Source organism: Sinohyriopsis cumingii, chromosome 2 (assembly GCF_028554795.1).
Source record: "Sinohyriopsis cumingii isolate HCF-2022 chromosome 2, ASM2855479v2, whole genome shotgun sequence".
Lineage (NCBI taxonomy): Eukaryota > Metazoa > Mollusca > Bivalvia > Unionida > Unionidae > Sinohyriopsis > Sinohyriopsis cumingii.
Genome location: NC_142962.1, coordinates 164,555,167 through 164,581,995, shown reverse-complemented (window position 1 = coordinate 164,581,995; position 26,829 = coordinate 164,555,167). Strand labels below are relative to the sequence as shown.

At 35.9% G+C, this 26,829-nt stretch overlaps 1 protein-coding gene across 2 annotated transcripts in view; it reads left to right on the top strand.

The window, feature by feature from the left end:
* Nucleotides 1-26,829, top strand: part of LOC149806243 (annexin A11-like) — a 106,895-nt gene that overhangs the window by 15,403 nt on the left and 64,663 nt on the right. For both annotated transcript variants that reach the window (XM_089951190.1, XM_089951191.1), the window contains exons 4-6: nucleotides 3,491-3,728; nucleotides 4,090-4,152; nucleotides 20,031-20,234. In XM_089951190.1, coding sequence (XP_089807316.1) covers nucleotides 3,491-3,728; nucleotides 4,090-4,152; nucleotides 20,031-20,234 — 505 coding nt within the window. The remainder of the gene's footprint in view (nucleotides 1-3,490; nucleotides 3,729-4,089; nucleotides 4,153-20,030; nucleotides 20,235-26,829) is intronic.

The following is a 26,829-nucleotide window of genomic DNA, read 5'->3' as shown; positions in this document are numbered from 1 at the left end:
CAGACATGAACTAGCTGTAGTTTTGAATGTATTGTTCTTGTTCAAGATTTCATTAGGTTCGAGGAAGGATTACAAGGGTATGTAACTGGACTTTTGGAAGGAGTCTTTGTCAGCCAATCACAAATTCACTAACGAGCATTGGACCAGCACACCAGCATATTGGTAAGCAGTGGACAGACATCCAAGAGCATGTGACTAGGTTGGATAAGGGTTAAAGACAATGCAAAGGAGTATCAGCTAAAGAGGATAAGAGTTGCAGAGAGATGACCTGACATCAGAATCAAACTGTTGTTTCTGCTGTCATTTCTACTGATGTTTGAGAATTTCATCTGTTAATTTCATTGTACTAGTGGTACAATTCTGTACAGAAAATGACAACATTGATGTACACCATCTGAGACAATTCATCCATTCATATATTGCAATTGCATTGCATCCGAAGATCTTAACTGCCTTGAAATCAGCATTAAAGAAAATATGTGTGATGGAGAAAAAAATTTGGTGGCAGGCTTGGAAGCAGGGTTCCATTTGAAAACAAATTGAATAAGGCACTAGCCTGTTTATCTCCACTTAAAAGATTTGAAACATGTTCCATGGCTGATGTAATGGTTTTACATACACCTGGAAGAGAATGTTCTTGACAGTATTATTCATGATTGGAAGATACTTCAGGCAGAGGATGAGAAACAAAAACATACTGAGAAGATTGCAAAAATTGAAGTGGTGATTTTAGATTCAAAGTAAAATTTGAACTAAGATTTACCACTCGTGTATGTACAGATAATCCAAACACCATATGCATTCACTGTGATCATAATAACCTTAGTTACCAGAGATCTCGGAAATGCTTAATTACGCATATTTGGAAGCCAGTTATTGATCTGGGATGCAGAAAATCCCTGAGGCGGGAGTCCTCCTTTACGCATGTTGTAGGTGTGTGGCAAATTTCAAAGACTTGCCAGTCCTGCTTCAGCCACCTGCTTGTGGGAAAATGTGTTGATCAGTTATCTGTGCTGATATTTACAATGACAGAATTCAGTGACTGAAAGACCCCTTAATGTACATACATGTTGCCATTATAAGAGTACATAGAAAAGAACATGATGCAATAGCTAGGCGGCAAGATCAAAGGCTTTGACTGGCGACCGGATGCGAAAATGTACTGATATTTACAGTGATTGAATTCAGAGTCAGAAAGACCCAGAGATATTCATGTGGTCATTTATAAAATTACATCAAATAAACAACTTTAGCTTTCATTACTGTGTTCATTTCCGAATGTATCGGAATAAGTAGTGCATGAAAATCAAGACATGTTGAGGACAGTAGCTAAGTGTAAGAAAGTGTGTGATGCCTAGTGTAGTGTTTGGAATAAGTCTTGACTTGGATTGACAAAATTCAGTATCACTCAGATGGATGAACAAGAGTTATTTAAGAGGTACATTGACTGACCATACTTTTTTAAAAATGCAACTCGCCTTAGCCCGGTTAGTTTTAGTGTTGTAGCAAAATGTATTCATCAATACATCGGTAGCTAGGCCTAGTTTTTATATCAGTTACATTGACAAACAAATTCTTGCCCATTCACAAGCATATGTTTTGATAGCTGACTGACCATTAACCCTTTAACAAGTAAGGTAGCAACTATCAATTCCCTGCATGATACCATTTAATGATAAAACATAAAAACGTGTTTTAAGATCAGAATCGGTGATTATTAACTGCTTCTTGTACGCTGTTTCATCATAAAATTAGTTTGAAACTCTAAGTGAACCAGTAGGTCTAACAGGAAATAATGACGGACTTCGCTAAGTCGGGGATGTACCAGTTTATTAGATTGTCTGTTTTCGTAAACCATCGGGCAGATATTTTCATAAAAATATACAGATCATTGAAAGCAAAGCCAGGGTATTATTTTATTAAAGATTTAACATTAAAATGCAAATTATGTAGGTCAGGAACATATGGGACAGTGCTATGTTGTGGAATTCGCGAGATGCGCTTTAAGGTCTGATCTGTTTTCCAACCTGACATATTTGCGAAATTACGGGAAAAAAGAGCAAATAAGATACTATTTAACAATTGCATAAAATTACTACAAGGACATAGACAAATAAATAAACCATAAATTTGCAATCCTGTCAATGGACTGTTGTAATGAAGCTATATTAAAGTGAGTGATTACATTACGAAAACCTCTCCATCTAAAAATAGATGCACTCACGTCTGTGTTGATTCTATAGGAAATAAGGGACTTCAACTTTTGATGGTGGGACTCCTATTTTTACCAAAATGGGAGTCCTGGACTCCTAGTTTTAAAATCCTAGCAAGACCTCTGGTTACTATTGTAAGTAATTTATAATCAGGTTGGTTTGCTTATTGTCATAAAAGTTTTGCCATTGGAAGCATTTTGTGAAGAAGAGTTTTGAATGTTGAGTTTAAAATACTAAATAAAAGGATAGAGCTGGTGAGTGGTAGAGGAGGATAAATTTACCCTATTTCAGTTCTCATCTGTTGTTCCTGTTGTTCCCATGTTTTGAAAATAAAATTCCATATTTTCAACACCAATTTCATATTTTGTCCTGCAGAGAAGCTTGGTGTGTTTTAGTAGTATACCTGTGCCATTGATTTCAATGTTCCAGCTTCTAGTGTACTTTTTTGATTGTATAAACATAGTTTACCAAATAATATCCATGATACCACTTAAGTAACTTTGTTTTTTTATATCTTGATATTGTCTGAGACAAGTTGACTGATTTTCTGTCTATGACAAAGTCTCTGATGACCAATTTTATACAGGTATTGACATGTTAATTTACACATGTAAGAACGTATTTTTATTTCCAAGTTGGTATGTTGCAGTTTCTCAGTAAATTAAAAATGGTTTCAATACCCTGCAGATAAAAGGCATAAAAGAACTGTATAATTGGTCATGTCTTAGATTCCTGGAAATTATTTCAGTTAGCATAGTATCTGTTCCTGTAGGGATTCTTGTTTAGTAATAAGAACGGAATGTATATGTAATCAGTGTCAAGAGTTGAATGTTTATTGTAAATCCAATTTGGATATAACATTTTCCAGCCTCCAATTATATGATCAAATTTTTCCAAATTTTTTTTTTATTACAAGAATTTCAAAATATAGGTTTAACTTTTGAATCAATACATTTGGCTTTTCTGTTTTGTTTTTTATGGGACATTTATTTGACAGTCTGTTTAATTCCTGTTCAGCACATTTTCAAGATGTAATGGACTAGTGTGTGTAGTGCAAGTATAAAAAACTGCAAAGGAATTTCTTGAGCTGAAATGAAATTTTTTGCTCAGATAATTTTATTGTACATGACATATGCAAAATATAAATATTTAAAATGACTTTCTATACAACATTTTTGTATGGAAAAAAAGAATACAGTTTTGCAGTATGTAAAACATCATGCTATATTATGATCAGTGAAATAGATTTCCTAATATCTAGTCTTATTTCTTTATAGGGTCTCTATCCCAGTGGGCATGGTCAACACTACCCTGGACCACATGGAAATTACCCTACAGGAAGTTACCCAGCAGGAGGATACCCAACAGGTGTTGCACCCCCTCCCCAGCCAGGATACCCAGCTCCTGCAGCAGGCTATCATCCCCCACCACCAGGAGGAATGTACCCTGGACAGCCAATGGGACAGTACCCACAGCCACCCCAGCCATCATACCCTGCTGGAGGATATCCAGGGGGTAAGAAGTGTTTCAATTCATTTTCCTTGAATGAAAATGGATGTTGATGAAAAAATTATAGGAAAGTTGTACATTTGCATGGACAGAAGTTAAAATTGTATGTGTTGAAATTTTTATTTTTTATTTTGAAGATGTATGAATAAATATTAAATATCAAAAGTAATTGTACCAGCATTTGTATCAAAATGTTTGGCAGCAGGTATTTTGGCAGAGCACTATTATTCCTTTTCCATGACAAGTTTAGAATGATACATGTAGTTATAGAAAATACATTTTTACACTTCCAGCTTAACCACTCTTTTGTTCCTATTTTACCTATATAGCTTTATAAAATATCTCATCAAATATTTTGTTTGACCAGGCATGCCTCCACCAGCTGGTGGTTACCCCGGGCAACCAGGCGCTCCACCAGGCTACCCTGGCAGTAAGTAATGATTTTGTTACTTACAGAAATGGTAATCAGTGATTTCTGTTTAGTGCTATTTCGCATGCATTAGATCATTATAAGTACTGATTTGGATGTTGTGTCTTTATTAGCTAATATGTGTTGGTTTGAAATAAGATCTTTTTGAAGGGCATGTTTTTTTTAATGCCAATCATGAACATAGTTGAGGCATATAATGCCACCCTTGTCCAACCATCCAGTTCATTTTGTGTTCAGATTAGTTCTTAACCAGTTTTGGGGCTTTCTTTTTCCATGAACATGTCTTGATTCTAATTTTTCTCATGACAGACTGATATATGAATACCAGCAAGTAAATATTGTATCATATGAGATTGGGATAGTTTTATAATCTTTTCCATAGGGACCGCTCCAGTGGCCTAATGGTTAGAGCGTCTGCCTCAGATGTGGTTGGTCATGGGTTGATCCCCGGCCAAGTCATACCAAAGACTTACAGAAATGGCACTAACAGCTGCCTTGCTTTGGTGCTCAGCATTAAGAGGTTAGTGTTAGGACTGGTCGGCCTACTGTCATGATAATGTGACTGAGTGGGACATGATGCTACATGTCCGGCATGATGTCTCATTGCTAGGCATCACTATAAACTTTCACACTGCAGACATTGTAGTGTAAAGCTACGTTAAAAATCCAGATCACACACACACATATTTTTCCATAGGAGATTGGGACAGTTTTATAATCTTTATTCCAGAGGAGATTGGGACAGTTTTTTAAATCTTTATTCCAATGGGAAATTGGGGCAAATTTATGATCTTTTTTTGACAGGAGATTGAAAGTTTTATAATCTTTATCCATAGTAGATTGGGATAAATTTATAATCTTTATTCCATAGTAGATTGGGATAAATTTATAATCTTTATTCCATAGTAGATTGGGATAAATTTATAATCTTTATTCCATAGGAGATTGGGATAGATTTATAATCTTTATTCCATAGGAGATTTGGTCAGTTTTATAATCCACAATATATGTGCATCGTATAAAATAAGAATATGCAAGGGCATTCTGCATGCATTATTAAATGATGACCACACTGAGTAAGTTTAAGTTTGGAATGGATTGTGATGGGACTTCCTTTGAGTCAGAAATGCACAATTTAATATGGCTTGAATATTGTTATAATCAGCTATTTAAATATGTATGCATTTGGTATGACACTGCAAAGTGATGTTTTTATCAGACATGTTGTTACAAGAAATAGTGTCATAAATACATCTTTCTGTAATCATTTCCATATTCATGGACACATTAATACCATATTGCCTTTAGTATTGATGAATTTTGCCTAGCTCGCCTTGGTGGAAGCTTGACACGCCATATAATACCTTATTGTTTGAATAATCATTTTATAAATTGTTTGCTTGCATGTTTAGCAAATTTATGCATGCTTTATATGCTTACTGCTCATGACTGTTCATTGCTAGTATAAACTTTATTCACGCTTCTTTCATATTCAACTGTGATCAGAGCATGGTCGTATATTCTAAAGCATATTTCATATTCAACTGTGATTAGAGTATGGTCATATATTCTAAAGCATATTTCATATTCAACTGTGATTAGAGTATGGTCATATATTCTAAAGCATGTTTCATATTCACCTGAAATTAAAGCATGGTCTTAAGTTCAGTGTGTGTCAGAAAGTTCTCATTCATTATGTTTATATATGGGAATCCCCTCATTTCATGTCCCCATTTTAATAGCAGAAGAGGGTACATTGCTTGGCTGCAGCCTGTCTGTATTTCCATTACAAATCAGTTTAATGGAGTACATTGCTTGGCTGCAGCCTGTCTGTATTTCCATTACAAATCAGTTTAATGCAGTACATTGCTTGGCTGCAGCCTGTCTGTATTTCCCTTACAAATCAGTTTAATGCAGTACATTGCTTGGCTGCAGCCTGTCTGTATTTCCATCACAAATCAGTTTAATGCAGTATCAGACTTAAAGTCATAACATTGTAGAAACTTTATCCACTTCATGAACAGATGACATGAGTAGTTCAGAATTTTGAATACACATTTTTAGTTTTAAAAGACTTTTGCCAGACATCTTGTTTGTGCAGTTAAGCAAACATCACTAGAGACAGACAATTTGAAAAGCATACAAGTATTCCTATATAGATGACCTGAATAGACTTCCAGTCTGTTAGTCCCTTTATGAACCTGTCATTATTAAGAATTGTGGTTAGAGTGTCTGCCTCAGGATAACGTGACTGGGTGGGACATCATGCTACATACATGTCTGCGGCATGATGCCCAAGTGCTAGACATCGCTATTAACTGACATTTTGATGAAAGCTTTCAATTTTACAAAAATGATAATCATGTGCCATCAAATGTGGATGTTATGACTAAAAATGGAAAATTCTTTAAATGATTTTTCAGAAACTTTTAAGTTCATGCAAATGATGTCAATCTGTTATGGCTACTGGTACTAAGATCTTAACAGACGGTCAGTTTTGACAGAACGTGACCAAGCTCAAATGGCATGCACATCATACAAATGAGACAGAATGACATGTACATTATACAAACGAGACAGAATGCCATGTACATTATACAAATGAGACAGAGTGGCATGCACATTATACAAATGAGCCAGAATGCCATGTACATTATACAAATGATGCTGTATATAGCCCAAATGCCATGCACATTATACAAATGAGACAGAATGCCATGGACATTATGCAAATGATGCTGTATATAGCCAGAATGCCATGTACATTATACAAATGATACTGTATATAGCCAGAATGCCATGTACATTATACAGATGATACTGTATATAGCCAGAATGCCATGGACATTATGCAAATGATGCTGTATATAGCCAGAATGCCATGTACATTATACAAATGATACTGTATATAGCCAGAATGCCATGTACATTATACAAATGAGACATAATGCCATGTACATTATACAGATGAGACAGAATGCCATGGACATTATACAAATGATGCTGTATATAGCCAGAATGCCATGTAAATTATACAGATGATGCTGTATATAGCCAGAATGCCATGTACATTATACAAATGAGACAGAATGCCATGTACATTATACAGATGAGACAGAATGCCATGGACATTATGCAAATGATGCTGTATATAGCCAGAATGCCATGTACATTATACAGGTGATACTGTATATAGCCAGAATGCCATGTACATTATACAGATGATACTGTATATAGCCAGAATGCCATGTACATTATACAAATGAGACAGAATGCCATGTACATTATACAGATGAGACAGAATGCCATGTACATTATACAGATGAGACAGAATGCCATGCACATTATACAAATGATGCTGTATATAGCCAGAATGCCATTCACATTATACAAATGAGTCAGAATGCCATGTACATTATACAGATGATGCTGTATATAGCCAGAATGCCATGTACATTATACAAATGAGACTGAATGCCATGTACATTATACAAATGATTGGATTTGTAGTTCATACTTGGTCTTCATGCCCTTCAAGAAAGGCATTAGGCTTTCATAATGACCAGTGAAACACCATAGATCCACATATCTCATTCAAGTATTTTTATTCATTAACATGGTATATTATATTTTGTATAATTGAATGAACTATGATCTATTTTGCCCATTGCAATTTTTAGGCTTCTCAGTATAAAAATCTAACATCTTGATTATCTAATTTTGCCAATGAATGAAAATGAAAAATGATATTTTGTAGGTTTATTGTATAGCTGCAGAAGCTCAATATATATTTATTGGATTATTTTGTAGTTTCACTAACTGAATATATTTTTATTGGATTATTCAGTAGTTGCATTAACTGAATATATTTTGATTGGATTATTCAGTAGTTGCATTAACTGAATGTATTTTTATTGGATTATTCAATAGGTTGAATATATTTTTATTGGATTATTCAGTAGTTGCATTAAATGAATATATATTTATTGGATTATTCAGTAGTTGCATTTATTGAATGTATTTTTATTGGATTATTTAGTAGTTGCATTAACTGAATATATTTTTATTGGATTATTCAGTAGTTGCGTTAACTGAATGTATTTTTATTGGATTATTCAATAGGTTGAATATATTTTTATTGGATTATTCAGTAGTTGCATTGAATGTATTTTTATTGGATTATTCAATAGGTTGAATAGATTTTGTCAGTTGTATAGTTGCACTAGCTGAAACTTTATCAATTTAAAGACATCAACTGCATTATTTGACCACCTGATTTAAGCTGCATTTTCCTTAAGTTACTGATTGTCAGACTAACTTTGTACATATTTGTGGTAATTTTAGAAGTAAATGATAGCTAGCTCAGTAGGTAAACAGACAGTATGCATATATGTTGATCTTATTTATTGCACAGTCAGCATTCTTGAAGAATAGTTGAATCTCTATTTCCTTGAGATGATCTGTTAAGAATTCAATGACAAGAATATAATTTTCTATAATAGCAAATAATGTATCACATTTTCAGACACATTTTTTTAATTTTGCAAATCTAGAAAGATATTACTAAAATATTGCTTTAATATATTTTGGACTCTGAGGTTTATTTAATTTTCACATTGGAGATAACTTTAGTGCATGTGATGTAACATACATGAGTTATTAGCAGCACATACTATGGCAGTGATCAAAACATAGAACATTTTAGAATGATAGGGCATCCATGGTCATTTAGTTATTGCAACACCTCAAGCATTCAAGAAGGTGATAGTATCCCTCCATATAGTCAAGGTGATAGTACTCCTCCATATCATCAAGGTCATAGTATTCCTCCATATAGACAAGGTGATAGTACTCCTCCATATCATCATGGTGGTGGTACTCCTCCATATAGTCAAGGTGATAGTACTCCTTCATATCATCAAGGTCGTGGTACTCCTCCAATGGTCAAGGTGATAGTACTCCTCCATATGGTCAAGGTGATAGTATTCCTCCATATGGTCAAGGTGATAGTACTCCTCCATATCATCAAGGTGGTGGTACTCCTCCATATGGTCAAGGTGATAGTATTCACCCATATGGTCAAGGTGATAGTATTCCACCATATAGTCAAGATGATAGTATTCCTCCATATAGTCAAGATGATAGTATTCCTCCATATAGTCAAGGTGGTAGTATTCTGCCATGTAGTCAAGGTGTTATATTCCTCCATATAGTCAAGGTGATAGTACTCCTCAATATGGTCAAGATGATAGTACTCTATATAGTCAGGGTGTACTTCTCCATATGGTCAGGGGGATAGTATCAAGGTGATAGTAGTCTTTCTTATGGTCAAGATATGGTCAGGGGGATAGTATCAAGGTGATAGTAGTCTTTCTTATGGTCAAGATATGGTCAGGGGGATAGTATCAAGGTGATAGTAGTCTTTCTTATGGTCAAGATATGGTCAGGGGGATAGTATCAAGGTGATAGTAGTCTTTCTTATGGTCAAGATATGGTCAGGGGGATAGTATCAAGGTGATAGTAGTCTTTCTTATGGTCAAGATGATAACATTCCTCCGTATGGTCAAGGTGATAGTCATGAAGTCAATAATGTTATTTATGTATCATTTCAAGGTTCACAGAACATGTTTATTCTTTTTAGAAAGTTTATTTTTAATGTCATATACAATATTATACAAGAAAAAGTTCTTGATTATTAATGACACAGAACAGCATTTATCTGACAGTAGAACATTTTTAAATGGTGTTGCCTTTTTGATCATTAAGCTTTTAATGTAGTGAATTTTTTAGAAGTATCCAGATGTACCCATAATGACTTATGCAGTATCTCAGACATCTAAGACATTGACGGTACCCCTCCACAGAATGTTATTATGTATCAAAAAGAGACTTGGAAAGTGTTTGTCCTTTTCGTACTTGTATGTTTTCATTGAATGTGGTACCCAGTATATACCTCCATGTTCAATCCTCATTCTGGCTTCCATATTCATATATTGGATATTTTTGAATCTTGGAAACATTTTCTTGGCTGCAGTGTACAAGTGTTAAGAAAACAATTTAGGGGTAGTTCTGATTGTTGATCTCCTTACTTAAAAACAACAAGCACTTGTTTTAAGAATTTAAATTTGTATAAAACTCTACATTCAAAACTGTCCTCGGAATTTGATCTGTAAATACTGATTGGTAAAACTAAAATCAGGCACTATGGTCTGTTGGTTTCCATCTTGCACTCAGGAAGTCCTTGCCCCAATTTTTTCTATACAAGTCTTTCAGTTGAATCCAGACTTAAGAACATAGATTACTCAGCTTTTTGTTAGTCCTAAAAATTTCTGTCAGATCATATGATTTCATACGAATATCTAGGCTTATGGGGTTTTTTTGTGATACCCAGCCAGGGTGGTTTAAAGTGACATGGGCTTCTATATCAGTGTGTGCTAGTATCTGGCTTTGGGAGGCAGGGCAGGCAGTGATAGGCTTACATCTTACATGGAAACCACATGTACCAATGTTTGGCTTAGAACAGGGCAAGCTGTGATAGGCTTATATCTCACATGGAAACCACATGTACCAGTGTTTGGCTTAGAACAGGGCAGGCTGTGATAGGCTGACATCTTAAATGGAAACCACATGTATCAGTGTCTGGTTTAGAGCACAGCATTCTGTGATGAACTGACATCTTAACATGGAATCCAGGATGTCAGTCAAGAATTGAAGACATTTTGAATGTTTGAAAATATGATTGAGGCACATTTTAGAACTACCTTATCGAGATGTTTTTATTCGGCATTTTTTAGTGCACTTCTGCTGTCAGACTAATGTGTAGTTCTGTGCTATCTATTTGCAGACTATCCTCGGCCATATTGAGGGGTGGGTGTGTACTACACTAAACATTTGCAGTATCATGGTCAGCAATGTTGGAGACTCGAGGGCGTCTGCCAATACCTCTATTACTTGTAATATCCATGTCATTGTGTAATATGACTGGTTTATAAGCTTACATTTTAATGTATTTAATAAACACTTTATTAAATAAAAAGGCACCTCAAAAAATATTTTCTAAGACATGTGCAAATTGAATAGATTTGTGATGTTACTAGACTATTTTTCTGTTCGAAGACTTTTCTTACTTCCCAGCAAAGTATAGTAAGAAATAATTTTGATTTATTATTGTTTTTAAATAATCTTGCTTGCTCATTTGTCTTGTACATTTATTATAATTCAGAACTGATATAGCTATGTACATGTAACACAGATGTTTTCATTTCTGACATAGAATGTAAAATTTCTTCAATTTACGTTTATTTCCTGCCTTTAAAATTGTATTATCATTGGTAATTTGGGTGGTGAAAATGCATCTTATGTCATTCTCTTTTTGACCATAAAATGCAAGTGAATTGTCAACATTTTGTATTGTGGTCATGATAATCACAATAATAGTTGGGTTTTTTCCTCACCAACAAGTAACACTGTTTAGTTGTTTGTGAATTAAATATCTCCATTATCTTTACATATGTTATTATGCTATTTTAATGCTTTAACTATGTTTAACACTTGTTGGATTGTCATTATGAGGTGTTGCATTAAGACTGCTTACACAATGATCTCCTACAGCTTTCACAGGAGGACAACATTTTGAGTGCATACTTGAGATATAAAAGGTTTACATAATTTTTATCAAAATTATTGTGAGAAAATTCAGTGCCTTTTAAGAAATTTTACATTGATTGATAGAGAATCTGCTTCTGTACATCTTCAAAGTACTCTTGTTTATCTGGGACATTTTCAACCTCCCAGTACCTTAATATGGTGGAACTAATATGTCATCTTTGCTTAATTGCTTATATTGATACAAGAGAAGTCTAACAGATGTATAAAATTAATGCTTGTTACATGTACTTTTATGTGATGTGAAATGAATGGCTCATCCGGTATTCTTTATATCAGTATTTGCAAGCTTAATTTGTAAAATATACTTGAATCCAACAACAAAACATCAAAAGTCCTTAATATGCAAAACTTCACTCTTTACGAAATTCTTTTTTCAGACATGTAGAAAACATGTTGAATGTCTGTTTTCAGAATACTTAAAATATCTATAAAAAAAATAACTCAGAATTGATGTCAATTAAGCCACACTGTTGTAAATTAAGATATTTGATATGAGTATTTAAATATTTTGAGTGCATATGTCCTTGGTTGTTATTTTTTCTTAATATTTAGCTCACCTGACCAAAACCCAAGTGAGCTTATGCTATAGGCCTGCTTCCATCATCTGTCATTTCTTGTTTTTAATCAAAGGGAAAACCCAAGTGGATTTATGCTATAGGCCTGCTTCCATCATCAGTCATTTCTTGTTTTTAATCAAACCAAGCAACCCAATATGCTTTCCTTGTGAAACACTTCCAAATTGAACATTTCCAAATTGAAAACTTCTGAAATGAACATAATCAAATTTAAAACTTCCAAATTGAACATTACCAAATTGAACACTTCCAAATTGAACATTACCAAGAGCAAAGAAACCCATAACCTTAAAGAACAAAAACAATCCTTTGACATTTGGTAGTTGATTCAGACTGACTAAATGGTGGGAATCAAACTTATGACCTTCTAGACCCGATTCCAGTTCATACACTGCACACACTAACTTCACTTTTAATGATAATTACATGTATTCATTTTATGGGTGGGGTTACGAACAGTTTCAAAGTTACAAATTGTGGCCTAGTCTCCAGGGAACAAGGCACAATCCAAGGGACAATAATGATTGCATCAATTACATTTTTTTATAAAGAGAATGTGATTCTGTCTCTCTCTCTCTCTCTCTCTCTCTCTCTCTATATATATATATATATATATATATATATATATATATATATATATATATATATATATAAAGAATACAAATCATATGGCAAATAACAATCATTTCAAGTGCACAGGGTCCAGCAAGGGATCACGTGTGTCAGGGATTGATTAAGATACATGCAATAAACTGACAACGACCCTTTAACACTTTAAAAAGTCTTTTTCAAAGGCAAATGCAAAACATAGACAAGACAAACAAATAAAACAGAAAATTTGTTATGTTTGTGAAACTTTACCGGCTGTTTCCACAGGAATTCAACCTTTTAACTCTGTTATGTGTCAGCTAGTTTATTTCAGCTTGTTGCTAATACTGGAACATATTTGTATTGACCTAGAAATTGATGAGCCATAACGACATCTATTATTTTATGTCAGTGTATGTAAATCGCAGATTATATCCCGGATATTTCATTGTTATAGCAGTTATAGACTGTTAAGCAAATTAAGAGAATTATTTAAAAGAAAATGCAAAAGATAATTTTTATGTTTTATATTTGCTTTTGAAAAAGACTCTTTAAAGGGTTGAAAGTGCCCAGGCTAGCTAGATACTAGTTTTGCACTGTTCATTGTGAGTTTATTGCATGCATATATATATGGACATATTAGTGTATGTCCTAGAAAAGAAGATAAAAAAACCAACATTAGTTTTAATATATGTGAAGTTTCATTCACAATCTGACAAATAACTAGGTGAGTAATATCAAACCCACTTGGGCCTTATGTTTTTTATATTAATTTTTGTTATTGGCTGTGTGACAGAATTTTATTTCATCATTTGATTATGGGATATCAATATATTCATATCTGTTTTTATACACAACTGATATGCTACTGTCTATTGATAAGCATGTCTGTCTGTCTTGAACTTTAGTAAGTAGAACAATAGCACAAAAAGTATTGGACTTGGGGCCATTAAATGTTATATATGCATGATGTTTATGAGATAAGGCCATAACAGTAAAAAAAATTACATTTTTTGGGGGGTTTTCTCATGCACATTTTTTAACTGTTTGGATTTTTATTATCACAGTTAAGCAGAAACTACCTGAGTTAGACAAATTAAATTTGGTATTCATGTATAGATGATCTGAGAGTTTGAGATAATTAGTTTTTGAAATTTTGGCAAATTTGTGAACTTTTAAAGAACTCTCGTTTGACAAAAAACTTGTCGACACAATTAAGCAAAGATCACTTGAGGTTGATAATTGGAATTTGATAGTCATATTTGTATTCAGGTGAACAGAACTGATTTGCATACAGCAATTGTGTTATTTAAATGAAAGTTGGTAGATACAAGTAGCTGGTCTGATTGGATTTTATGCAAAAATAGCAAGACTAATTTTTTTAATACATTTTTGAAATTTTATGGGACTTTGACCTTTTGGGTTTACAATTGACAATGGTTGGGATATGTTTTACAAAGACAAATATTTTTGTGTGTTTGCTAAGTTTTAAATTTATTTGTGAATGTACTTGGCTGGATATGATAACTTTGAGTTACATTTGTGTGTATATCTAAGGTTTATTCTTGCATCATTGTTGTTCAGCCATATTTACAAAATCATCATGGCTATTTGTGTCCAAGAGAGAGAAAAATTTTTTGTCCATTGAGCTTGGAAATTTTCCTTATCCAGTGAACTATATTTTGAAGTATATATTGTACAAGTTTAGTTCGTGACAAAACTCTGATGCACTTAATATGTAGAAAGTGGGTGCATAATTAATGTCACATATAATTGACAAAGTTGTTTGTCTGGACTATTAAGACTTTACTTCTTAATATTTCAACCCAGAAATAGAAGACACTGTTTTTATTTGTATAAATGAAGCAAATTGAAAATGCAGCTTTTATCAGTGTCTTGTTCATTCTACAGGTGTGTATATTAAACTCTAGCTAATATTGAAATAATGTCTTTGTCTGACATGGTTTTTTAATGCACTATATCTTACACTTTATAGTGAATAAAATTAATTGGTGCAATAATTGTTTTCTGCTGTTTCTGCTGTTCAGTTGATTTATTAATATAACTCATCAACACTTATCAACTCAGACCATCTTTTAAGAAGCTGTGTGATTTAAATGCAGTATAAAGATCATATTCTCTGATTTTTTAAAAATCATTCAAACATGAAAAGAAAAGTGGATACCAATAAACAAATTTAAGGGGAGAACTCAGTCTGACCGTGAGTTAAGGAAACAACAGTGATGTTTTTCATACAGCCATCTGATTCTCTGTGGTCATATTGATATTTTTGTAGATTTTCCTGAAACCATCACTCGCCCTCTTCCTCATGTACACAGTGGAGCATCATTTATATAAACCCCATTAATTCAGATGAGGTTATCCAGAATTTACCTAATGTATGCATCCAAGCTATACAGGTTTGGTATAATCCAAAGTTGTTAATGCAATTTCCCATTTATCCAGATATTTATATATCCCCAGGGATGTTATGATAAAAGTGTCTCTTATCCCATATTTGCCCATCTCTGTCTCTCCATTTTCCTTGAATGTCCAGTAGAACCTCATTTATCCTAACTCCATTAGTTCAGGTCACCAGTTTATCAAAGTCTAGACTCCATTAGTTCATGTCATCAGTTTATCCAAGTCCAGACTCCATTAGTTCAGGCCATCAGTTTGTCCAAGACCAAACTCCATTATTTCAGGTCATCAGTTTATCCAAGTCCAAACTCCATTAGTTCAGGTCATCCGTTTGTCCATGTCCAAACTCCATTAGTTCAGGTCATCGGTTTATACAAGTCCAAACTCCATTAGTTCAGGTCATCAGTTTGTCCAAGACCAAACTCCATTAGTTCAGGTCATCGGTTTATACAAGTCCAAACTCCATTAGTTCATGTCATCAGTTTGTCCAAGTCCAAACTCCATTAGTTCATGTCATCAGTTTATCCAAGTCCAAACTCCATTAGTTCAGGTCATCAGTTTGTCCAAGTCCAAACTCCATTATTTCAGGTCATCAGTTTATCCAAGTTCAAACTCCATTAGTTCAGGTCATCCATTTGTCCAAGTTCAAACTCCATTAGTTGATGTCATCAGTTTGTCCAAGTCCAAACTCCATTAGTTTAGGTCATCAGTTTATCCAAGTCCAAACTCCATTAGTTTAGGTCATCAGTTTGTCCAAGACCAAACTCCATTAGCTCAGGTCATCAGTTTATCCAAGTCCAAACTCCATTAGTTCAGGTCATCAGTTTGTCCAAGTCCAAACTCCATTAGTTTAGGTCATCAGTTTGTCCAAGTCCAAACTCCATTAATTCAGGTCATCAGTTTGTCCAAGTCCAGACACCATTAGCTCAGGTCATCAGTTTGTTCAAGTCCAAACTCCATTAGTCCAGGTCATCAGTTTGTCCAAGTCCAGACTCCATTAGTTAGATCATCAGTTTATCCAAGTTGATGTGTGTCACCCAATTGTACAGCTTTGGTATAATTCATAGTAGTTCATTCAGAAGTCACATTAATATGGAGGTGATGCTTGATTTATGCCATATATGCATTCCTGAGGTTATGGCATAAATAAAAATTGGCTTAAATTGAAAGTGCTCTCTGTGAGTGATGAGATGCATGTATGAGAGTCACAGCATGTGGTGTCAAATCAAGCACAGTGGCACAAATTGAATGTTATTTGTTCATTATAAATGGCTTTAAAATGAAAGCATTTTAATGAAATTGGCATTTATTGAGTGTTAGCTGTAGATATTTTTGTGTCCCGTAAAACATCATGTAAAGAAATTACTGTGTGGGGCCCCAAGTGGCCGAGTGGTCTAAAGCGCTCTCCGTTACGGATCACTGCCATCTCACCTCTGTCTGTGTGGGTTCGAGTCCAAGGCTCGGCTAGCGTGGGTACGTGTGAAAGCCTGCCAGTAGCTTCTTGTGGGTCGGTGGTTCTTCCCTGGGTTTTTCAGGGTTCTTCCTCCACCATTAATACTGGCCGCCATGTATAGCCTATCGTGTGCTGAAAAATGGCGTTAAACACTACAACAACAACAACAACAACAAAATTACTACTGTACTGCTGCTACTGTTTATCTCTGATTTCCCTGCCTTGGTCTCTCAATCTCTGGCCATACATTTGTCCATCTCTCTCTCTCTCTCTCTTGTTCAAACTGTATTTTTGCATGCATACATAAGTGACCAGAGCTTGTATTCACAAAACCTCTCTGCTTGAATGTACACTCATATTTGCCTGTATCATAAGGCTTGAGCTGTGATGTGACATAATAAAGCATACACATTGAACATACACCAGTATAAAAAATATAATGCTACTTGGTCATCTCTTGCATTTAAATTATCAAAACTTGAGTTTTTATATATGGTGTGGTAAGCAATGATACCAAGTTGGTAGGATGCGTACTGGGTAAGTACTTACTCAAAGTGTATGCAAGTTTTATTAGATGAGACATTGGGATAACTTGTCTGATATTATTGTCATTGTTGTTATTATCACTTATCACAGTTTTCTCTGACAACCAGTACATGCAGTCCTGGCAAGCTGTATGTATGGTCATAAAACTTGGTGACTGTTCATCATAATTTTTAGTTCTGTTGGTTTTACTGGCACTTATAACTTGCTGGCTGTGTGAGAGGAAATGGAAGCTCAGACCCTTTCCCAAGGACACACTGAAGCAGCTAGCCTGTATTTACCTTGGCTGGTACTGCACATTGCTGCGATCTTCTTTCCATGCTTTGTGATATTATGTTTTTACATTTAGCTCAGCTTCTTAGACACTGTTGCATATACAGGCATTAAACTTGATGCTTTTGTGTACTATTCACCATTCGCATAAGTGGGTCACAGTGATCCACTTTTCATACTACAGTGCCAACATATCATTTCATGGATTAACACCACTTTGAACCATCAACATCCATATTGTTGTTATTTTATATGATTTGTATGCAGAGGCAAGTTCCCAAAAATAGTAAGCAACTTAATTACAAAGTGGACTTATTTACAACATGACCTCCCACTGACCACATTGTTTCTAGTTTCATTCCTGGTTTCCATTTGACACACTTAATTGTAAATTCATCAAAGGTGTATAATTATTCATGATTTGGATACAGTGTGCTCCAATAAAGGTTCCCAGCTGAGTCATACCAAAGACTTATACAAATGATTTTTACAGCTGCCTTGCTAGGTAGGTGCTCAGCATTAAGAGGTTATTGTTAGGGCTGGTCAGTCTAGTGTCAGGATAATGTGACTGGGTGGGATGTTATGCTTTATGTCTGCGGCATGATGCTCCAGTGCTAGACAATGTTATAAACTGCCACACTGCAGACATTGTAGCGATATGACTGAAAAATTGTTAAAATTACATTAAAAATCCAAATCACACACACCAATGAAAGTTCTCAAACCACAGACTTTATATCACCCTGAGTATAGTTATATTAGTACAGTATTATAGGTATAACAGTTTTAAGTCCTGGTTCATTTTTTTTCCAAAAACATCTTCAGCCAAATAGTATTCCTCCATGGATATGGAAGTTGCGTATAATATGCCAGTCCATCCATACCATTTGTGGTGCATAATTACATTAAAAGGGTAACATCTGCATGCAACTATGAAAATTGTTGCTAAGGCAAACTTCACTTTGCAAGATTCTTATTGTGCAAACAAGTTGGCAAGAACTCGGTAAGTTTACATAAATAATCTCGTGAGATTCAAACAAGCTGGCAAGAACTCGGTAAGTTTACATAGATAATCTCGTTAGATTCAAACAAGCTGGCAAGAACTCAGTAAGTTTACATAAATAATCTCATTAGATTCAAACAAGGTGGCAAGAACTCGGTAAGTTTACATAAATGATCTCATGAGATTCAAACAAGCTGGCAAGAACTCGGTAAGTTTACATAAATAATCTCATTAGATTCAAACAAGCTGGCAAGAACTTGGTAAGTTTACATAAATAATCTCATGAGATTCAAACAAGTTGGCAAGAACTCGGTAAGTTTACATGAATAATCTCATTAGAATCAAACAGGCTGGCAAGAACTCAGTACGTTTACATAAATAATCTCATGAGATTCAAACAAGCTGGCAAGAACTCAGTAAGTTTACATAAATAATCTCATGAGATTCAAACAAGGTGGCAAGAACTCGGTAAGTTTACATAAATGATCTCATGAGATTCAAACAAGCTGGCAAGAACTCAGTAAGTTTACATAAATAATCTCATTAGATTCAAACAAGCTGGCAAGAACTCAGTACGTTTACATAAATAATCTCATGAGATTCAAACAAGGTGGCAAGAACTCGGTAAGTTTACATAAATGATCTCATGAGATTCAAATAAGCTGGCAAGAACTCAGTACGTTTACATAAATAATCTCATGAGATTCAAACAAGCTGGCAAGAACTCGGTAAGTTTACATAAATAATCTCATTAGATTCAAACAAGCTGGCAAGAACTTGGTAAGTTTACATGAATAATCTCATTAGATTCAAACAAACTGGCAAGAACTCAGTAAGTTTACATAATAATCTCATTAGAATCAAACAGGCTGGCAAGAACTCAGTACGTTTACATAAATAATCTCATGAGATTCAAACAAGCTGGCAAGAACTCAGTATGTTTACATAAATGATCTCATTAGATTTAAACAAGCTGGCAAGAACTCGGTAAGTTTACATAAATGATCTCATTAGATTCAAGCAAGCTGGATAAAAGCTCAGTAAGTTTACATAAAAAATTTCATTGAGTTCAAAAAAGCTGGCAAGAACTTGGTAAATTTGAATAAAAAATCTTGTTAGATTCCAACAAGCTGGCAGGAACTCAGTAATGTTACATAAATATCATTAGATTCAAACAAGCTGGCAAGAACTCAGTACGTTTACATAAATAATCTCATGAGAGTCAAACAAACTGGTAAGAACTCAGTATGTTTAAATAAATAATCTCATTAGATTTCAATATCCTGGCAAGAACTCTGTAAATTTACATAAATCTGATTAGGTTCAATTTAGAAGGATCTCTTGCCTCTTTCAGGTAGCAGTACAGTTTCGTATCCAGGACAACAGCCATCAGCACCTGCAGGTTCATTTCCAGGACAACAGCAATCAGCACCAGCAGGTTCATATCCAGGACAACAGCCATCAGCACCAGTAGGGTTGTATCCAGGGCAGCAAGTACCACCACCAGCAGGTTCAAGTCCAGGGCAGCAAGCACCACCAATGGGAAATCTTCAGCCAGGTACAGATGCAAAGACTTGAACAATTGTAACATCCACATATATTGGTTTTTAATTATTGTGTTGTTTTATAGTTTCAGGAACAAGTTTTGAGTCTGTTATTTTGGGATGGATTTATACCAAGCCTAGCCACCTGGACCCAGCCAGGCTTTGCACTGATCAGAAAATTACCCAGACCTGTCAAAATTTCCCTACTTATCCATCACTACTGTTATTATGGAGCTTGGCAAAATCCTTCAGATAATATATTTTCCACATCAAAATAATTGCCCCTTAAAGTGCTAGTTGCATCATAAGTCACTCTACTGGTAGCGGTATCATACTGCTTGTTGTATTTCAGGTATGCAACTGTTTACACATTTCACTACTTCAGCTTGACATGAATGGTTGGCAAACAAAACTTGATTGGTACATTGGGCCCTGTAACAAGCATTTTTCATAGTTTTAACCTTGTATTCAACAAAGAAGTTTTAGAAGTGCATGTGTATGGATTGGCACTGCCTAGTAAATTCAAAATGACTGACTCTGTACATGGTTCTTCTCAAGATGATGATTTGATTCACTGGTTGATGATAGCAATGATACTGGTTGATGATAGCAGTGATAATGGTTGATGATAGCAGAGATAATGGTTGATTATAGCAATGATAATGGTTGATGATAGCAGTGATAATGGTTGATGATAGCAGTGATAATGGTGATTTTGAAAGTTTTGAAGTATGAAATAATTAGAGCTGTAAGAGCTCTACTGGAAGTGCCATTGAGTGATTTTGAGCCCCCGAAATTATGTCCAAATCAAGTCCAGTGTACATGCTGGATGGACAACAACTAATTGCATGTTGGTCAGACCCATGTTGAGTATATACCAGTAAGGCTATTTTTTTGGGGGGGTGGGTGTGGATTAGGATTTCTTGCATCTGATCATAGATCAAATGAACCTTAATGCACAGCAGAGATAAATAGGGCAGACTTGACTGACAACAGCCTGTTAAACATGAATTGTAACATTTCTTCTTTTGTTATTGGCTATGCCCGTGGGTTTGATCCATATATCTGATTTCAGTCTTTACTAAGCTGCTGAGTATGTGGTATCAACCCCATACTTAAGCCACAATGCAAAAAGAGGTGGGAAATATTTCTTAATATTCTAAGCAAGTAACACCTGAACAGGTAATGAAAGGTAAATCTCATTTTAAGTTCACAAGTGAACATGACGTGACAGACATGTACTGGAAGAAATATGAACAAAACTTAAAAGTTTTGTGAACATTTATTACAGACTTTAGGGTGTGCAAACATGTTTGTGGTGTTCCTTCCTTGACTTGATACCTATCAACTGTCTCCTACTTTACACCTGTAATTTTCACAACTTTGATAAGTTCAGCCATGAAAGAAAGGAGCATTGTTTTAAGACATGAACTTTTTCGTTAAAAAATATGCGAAATAAACCCAGATGAAACACAAAATCAACTTGTATATTTACCTGTATTTGCACCTTTAAGTAAAAATATGAGAAGTGACTTGATGTTTATAATAAAGTTCAGACATCAGTAATTATAAGGGGTTTGTGTATCTGTTTTGTACAGTAATTAAAATACTGGTAGTTTAAAAGCAGAGTGCAAGTTTTGTTTGTTTTCTCTAAGAATTCGGCACTGAGGACTCTTGTGCTGCAAAACTATACAGCATTTTAAGGGTTAATCTTTACTTGAGCACCAGATTCAGTACAGCCTCAATCTATTTTCAGATCCCAGTCATTACTGGTTTATAATCCAAGCATAGTCCCTCAGACAATGTCTCTTTGTAACATATTGCCATGTAGATGAACTCACAGTTAACTGATCCATTTTCATTTTTAACATGCAGCATTGTTAATTTATTCATTTTTAATCTTTTTTGTTGTATCTTGTCATTTTAGAGAATCCTGTCAATGAAATGTAATAAATGCAATATGTTAAGGCACTCATGGTTCATGCCTCGTGTGGGCAAAATATACTTGGTCTGTTCCATGCAGTGTGTGCACCATATTGTTCAAAGAGTGTATGGATTACTGTTTTGCAAAAGTCGAAAAGGCTAAGAAAGAGGGTGAAATTTTGTATTCCTACAAGTAATTAGGATTCAGTAGGGGAATGTGTCCCCATTTTTAGGCAGTCCAGGTGGCATAAGTTCCTTCGTTTATCTGAGCATGTCCTTTGGGTCTGTAAGTACGGGTACATGGGTTTTTTAAAGGATTCAATAGATCTATCCTATCCTACTGTATAGCACTAGTTTGAAGCTATCCACGCTCATCCAACCAGTTGAGCCAGCTATCCAGCCATTTTGGTCAAGGGATCTTACTGAATATGATCCATCCATCTTGCCATGCCTCCTTATCTTTCTACAATGGTCTATGGCTTAATCTGTCCTAACATGCCAACAGCTATATACAGTTACAATTAGTGATAGACCTGTCCTGGGTGTAAGGCTACACAAACACATTACAACAGTGTTTTTTGTAATAGATCCATCATGTCTATGGCATAGCCAGTACCAACACCAATCAGACTGCCTATGGCATGGCCAGTACCAACACCAATCTAACTGCCTTCCACACAGCCAACAAACCAGCCATCTGTACCAACAGCTGGCTTGGCTATATTCTTCCACAGTGTATTGGCCATGAATTATAGAGATGCTGGCATTTAATCATTGCCACACTGTATTGGCCATGAGTTATAGAGATGATGGCATTTAATCATTGCCACAGTTTGTTGGCCATGAATTATAGAGATGATGGCATTTAATCATTACCACAGTTTATTGGCCATGAATTATACAGATGATGGCATTTAATCATTGCCACAGTGTATTGGCCATGAATTATGGAGATGATGGCATTTAATCATTGCCACAGTGTATTGGCCATGAATTATAGAGATGCTGGCATTTAATCATTGCCACAGTGTATTGGCCATGAATTATGGAGATGCTGGCATTTAATCATTGCCACAGTGTATTGGCCATGAATTATGGAGATGATGGCATTTAATCATTGTCACAGTGTATTGGCCATGAATTATAGAGATGCTGGCATTTAATCATTGCCACAGGGAATGGTTTATCCTGAAATGGATGCAGGCCATCAACAGGAGACTTAAGATACTCTTGAGCAAAAGACATATATGGATGCAGGCCATCAACAGGAGACTTAAGATACTCTTGAGCAAAAACCCTATATATGGATGCAGGCCATCAACAGGAGACTTAAGATACTCTTGAGCAAAAGCCCTATATATGGATGCAGGCCATCAACAAGAGACTTAAGATACTCTTGAGCAAAAGACTTATATATGGATGCTGGCCATCAACAGGAGACTTAAGAGACTCTTGAGCAAAAGCCCTATATATGGATGCAGGCCATCAACAGGAGACTTAAGAGACTCTTGAGCAAAAGCCCTATATATGGATGCAGGCCATCAACAGGAGACTTAAGATACTCTTGAGCAAAAGCTCTATATATGGATGCAGGCCATCAACAGGAGACTTAAGATACTCTTGAACAAAAGACTTGTATATGGATGCAGGCCATCAACAGGAGACTTAAGATACTCTTGAACTAAAGACTTGTATATGGATGCAGGCCATCAACAGGAGACTTAAGATACTCTTGAGCAAAAGCCCTATATATGGATGCAGGCCATCAACAGGAGACTTAAGATACTCTTGAGCAAAAGCTCTATATGTGGATGCAGGCCATCAACAGGAGACTTAAGAGACTCTTGAGCAAAAGCCCTATATATGGATGCAGGCCATCAACAGGAGATGTAAGAGACTCTTGAGCAAAAGCCCTATATATGGATGCAGGCCATCAACAGGAGACTTAAGATACTCTTGAGCAAAAGCTCTATATATGGATGCAGGCCATCAGTAGGAGACTTAAGAGACTCTTGAGCAAAAGCCCTATATATGGATGCAGGCCATCAACAGGAGACTTAAGAGACTCTTGAGCAAAAGCCCTATATATGGATGCAGGCCATCAACAGGAGACTTAAGAGACTCTTGAGCAAAAGCCCTATATATGGATGCAGGCCATCAACAGGAGACTTAAGAGACTCTTGAGCAAAAGCCCTATATATGGATGCAGGCCATCAACAGGAGACGTAAGAGACTCTTGAGCAAAAGCCCTATATATGGATGCAGGCCATCAACAGGAGACTTAAGATACTCTTGAGCAAAAGACCTATATATGGATGCAGGCCATCAACAAGAGACTTAAGATACTCTTGAGCAAAAGACTTATATATGGATGCAGGCCATCAACAAGAGACTTAAGATACTCTTGAGAAAAGCCCTATATATGGATGCAGGCCATCAACAGGAGACTTAAGATACTCTTGAGAAAAAGCTGTATATATGGATGCAGGCCATCAACAGGAGACTTAAGAGACTCTTGAGCTAAAGCTGTATATATGGATGCATGCCATCAACAGGAGACTTAAGATACTCTTGAGCAAAAGCCCTATATATGGATGCAGGCCATCAACAGGAGACTTAAGAGACTCTTGAGCAAAAGCTGTATATATGGATGCAGGCCATCAACAGGAGACTTAAGAGACTCTTGAGCAAAAGCCCTATATATGGATGCAGGCCATCAACAGGAGATGTAAGAGACTCTTGAGCAAAAGCCCTATATATGGATGCAGGCCATCAACAGGAGACTTAAGATACTCTTGAGCAAAAGCTCTATATATGGATGCAGGCCATCAACAGGAGACTTAAGATACTCTTGAGCAAAAGCTCTATATATGGATGCAGGCCATCAACAGGAGACTTAAGATACTCTTGAGCAAAGACATATATGGATGCAGGCCATCAACAGGAGACTTAAGATACTCTTGAGCACAAAACTCTATATATGGATGCAGGCCATCAACAGGAGACTTAAGAGACTCTTGAGCAAAAGCCCTATATATGGATGCAGGCCATCAATAGGAGACTTAAGATACTCTTAAGCAAAAGCCCTATATATGGATGCAGGCCATCAACAGGAGACTTAAGATACTCTTGAGCAAAAGCCCTATATATGGATGCAGGCCATCAACAGGAGACTTAAGATACTCTTGAGCAAAAGCTCTATATATGGATGCAGGCCATCAACAGGAGACTTAAGAGACTCTTGAGCAAAAGCCCTATATATGGATGGAGGCCATCAACAGGAGACTTAAGAGACTCTTGAGCAAAAGCCCTATATATGGATGCAGGCTGTCAACAGGAGACTTAAGATACTCTTGAGCAAAAGCCCTATATATGGATGCAGGCCATCAACAGGAGACTTAAGATACTCTTGAGCAAAAGCTCTATATATGGATGCAGGCCATCAACAGGAGACTTAAGAGACTCTTGAGCAAAAGCCCTATATATGGATGGAGGCCATCAACAGGAGACTTAAGAGACTCTTGAGCAAAAGCCCTATATATGGATGCAGGCTGTCAACAGGAGACTTAAGATACTCTTGAGCAAAAGCCCTATATATGGATGCAGGCCATCAACAGGAGACTTAAGATACTCTTGAGAAAAGCCCTATATATGGATGCAGGCCATCAGCAGGAGACTTAAGAGACTCTTGAGCAAAAGCTGTATATATGGATGCATGCCATCAACAGGAGACTTAAGATACTCTTGAGCAAAAGCCCTATATATGGATGCAGGCCATCAACAGGAGACTTAAGATACTCTTGAGCAAAAGCCCTATATATGGATGCAGGCCATCAACAGGAGACTTTAGATACTCTTGAGAAAAGCCCTATATATGGATGCAGGCCATCAGCAGGAGACTTAAGAGACTCTTGAGCAAAAGCTGTATATATGGATGCATGCCATCAACAGGAGACTTAAGATACTCTTGAGCAAAAGCCCTATATATGGATGCAGGCCATCAACAGGAGACTTAAGAGACTCTTGAGCAAAAGCCCTATATATGGATGCAGGCCATCAACAGGAGATGTAAGAGACTCTTGAGCAAAAGCACTATATATGGATGCAGGCCATCAACAGGAGACTTAAGATACTCTTGAGCAAAAGCTCTATATATGGATGCAGGCCATCAACAGGAGACTTAAGATACTCTTCTTAAGATACTCTTGAGCAAAAGCTCTATATATGGATGCAGGCCATCAACAGGAGACTTAAGATACTCTTGAGCAAAGACATATATGGATGCAGGCCATCAACAGGAGACTTAAGATACTCTTGAGCAAAAGCTCTATATATGGATGCAGGCCATCAGTAGGAGACTTAAGAGACTCTTGAGCAAAAGCCCTATATATGGATGCAGGCCATCAACAGGAGACTTAAGATACTCTTGAGCAAAAGCCCTATATATGGATGCAGGCCATCAACAGGAGACTTAAGATACTCTTGAGCAAAAGCCCTATATATGGATGCAGGCCATCAACAGGAGACTTAAGATACTCTTGAGCAAAAGCTCTATATATGGATGCAGGCCATCAACAGGAGACTTAAGAGACTCTTGAGCAAAAGCCCTATATATGGATGCAGGCCATCAACAGGAGACTTAAGAGACTCTTGAGCAAAGCCCTATATATGGATGCAGGCCATCAA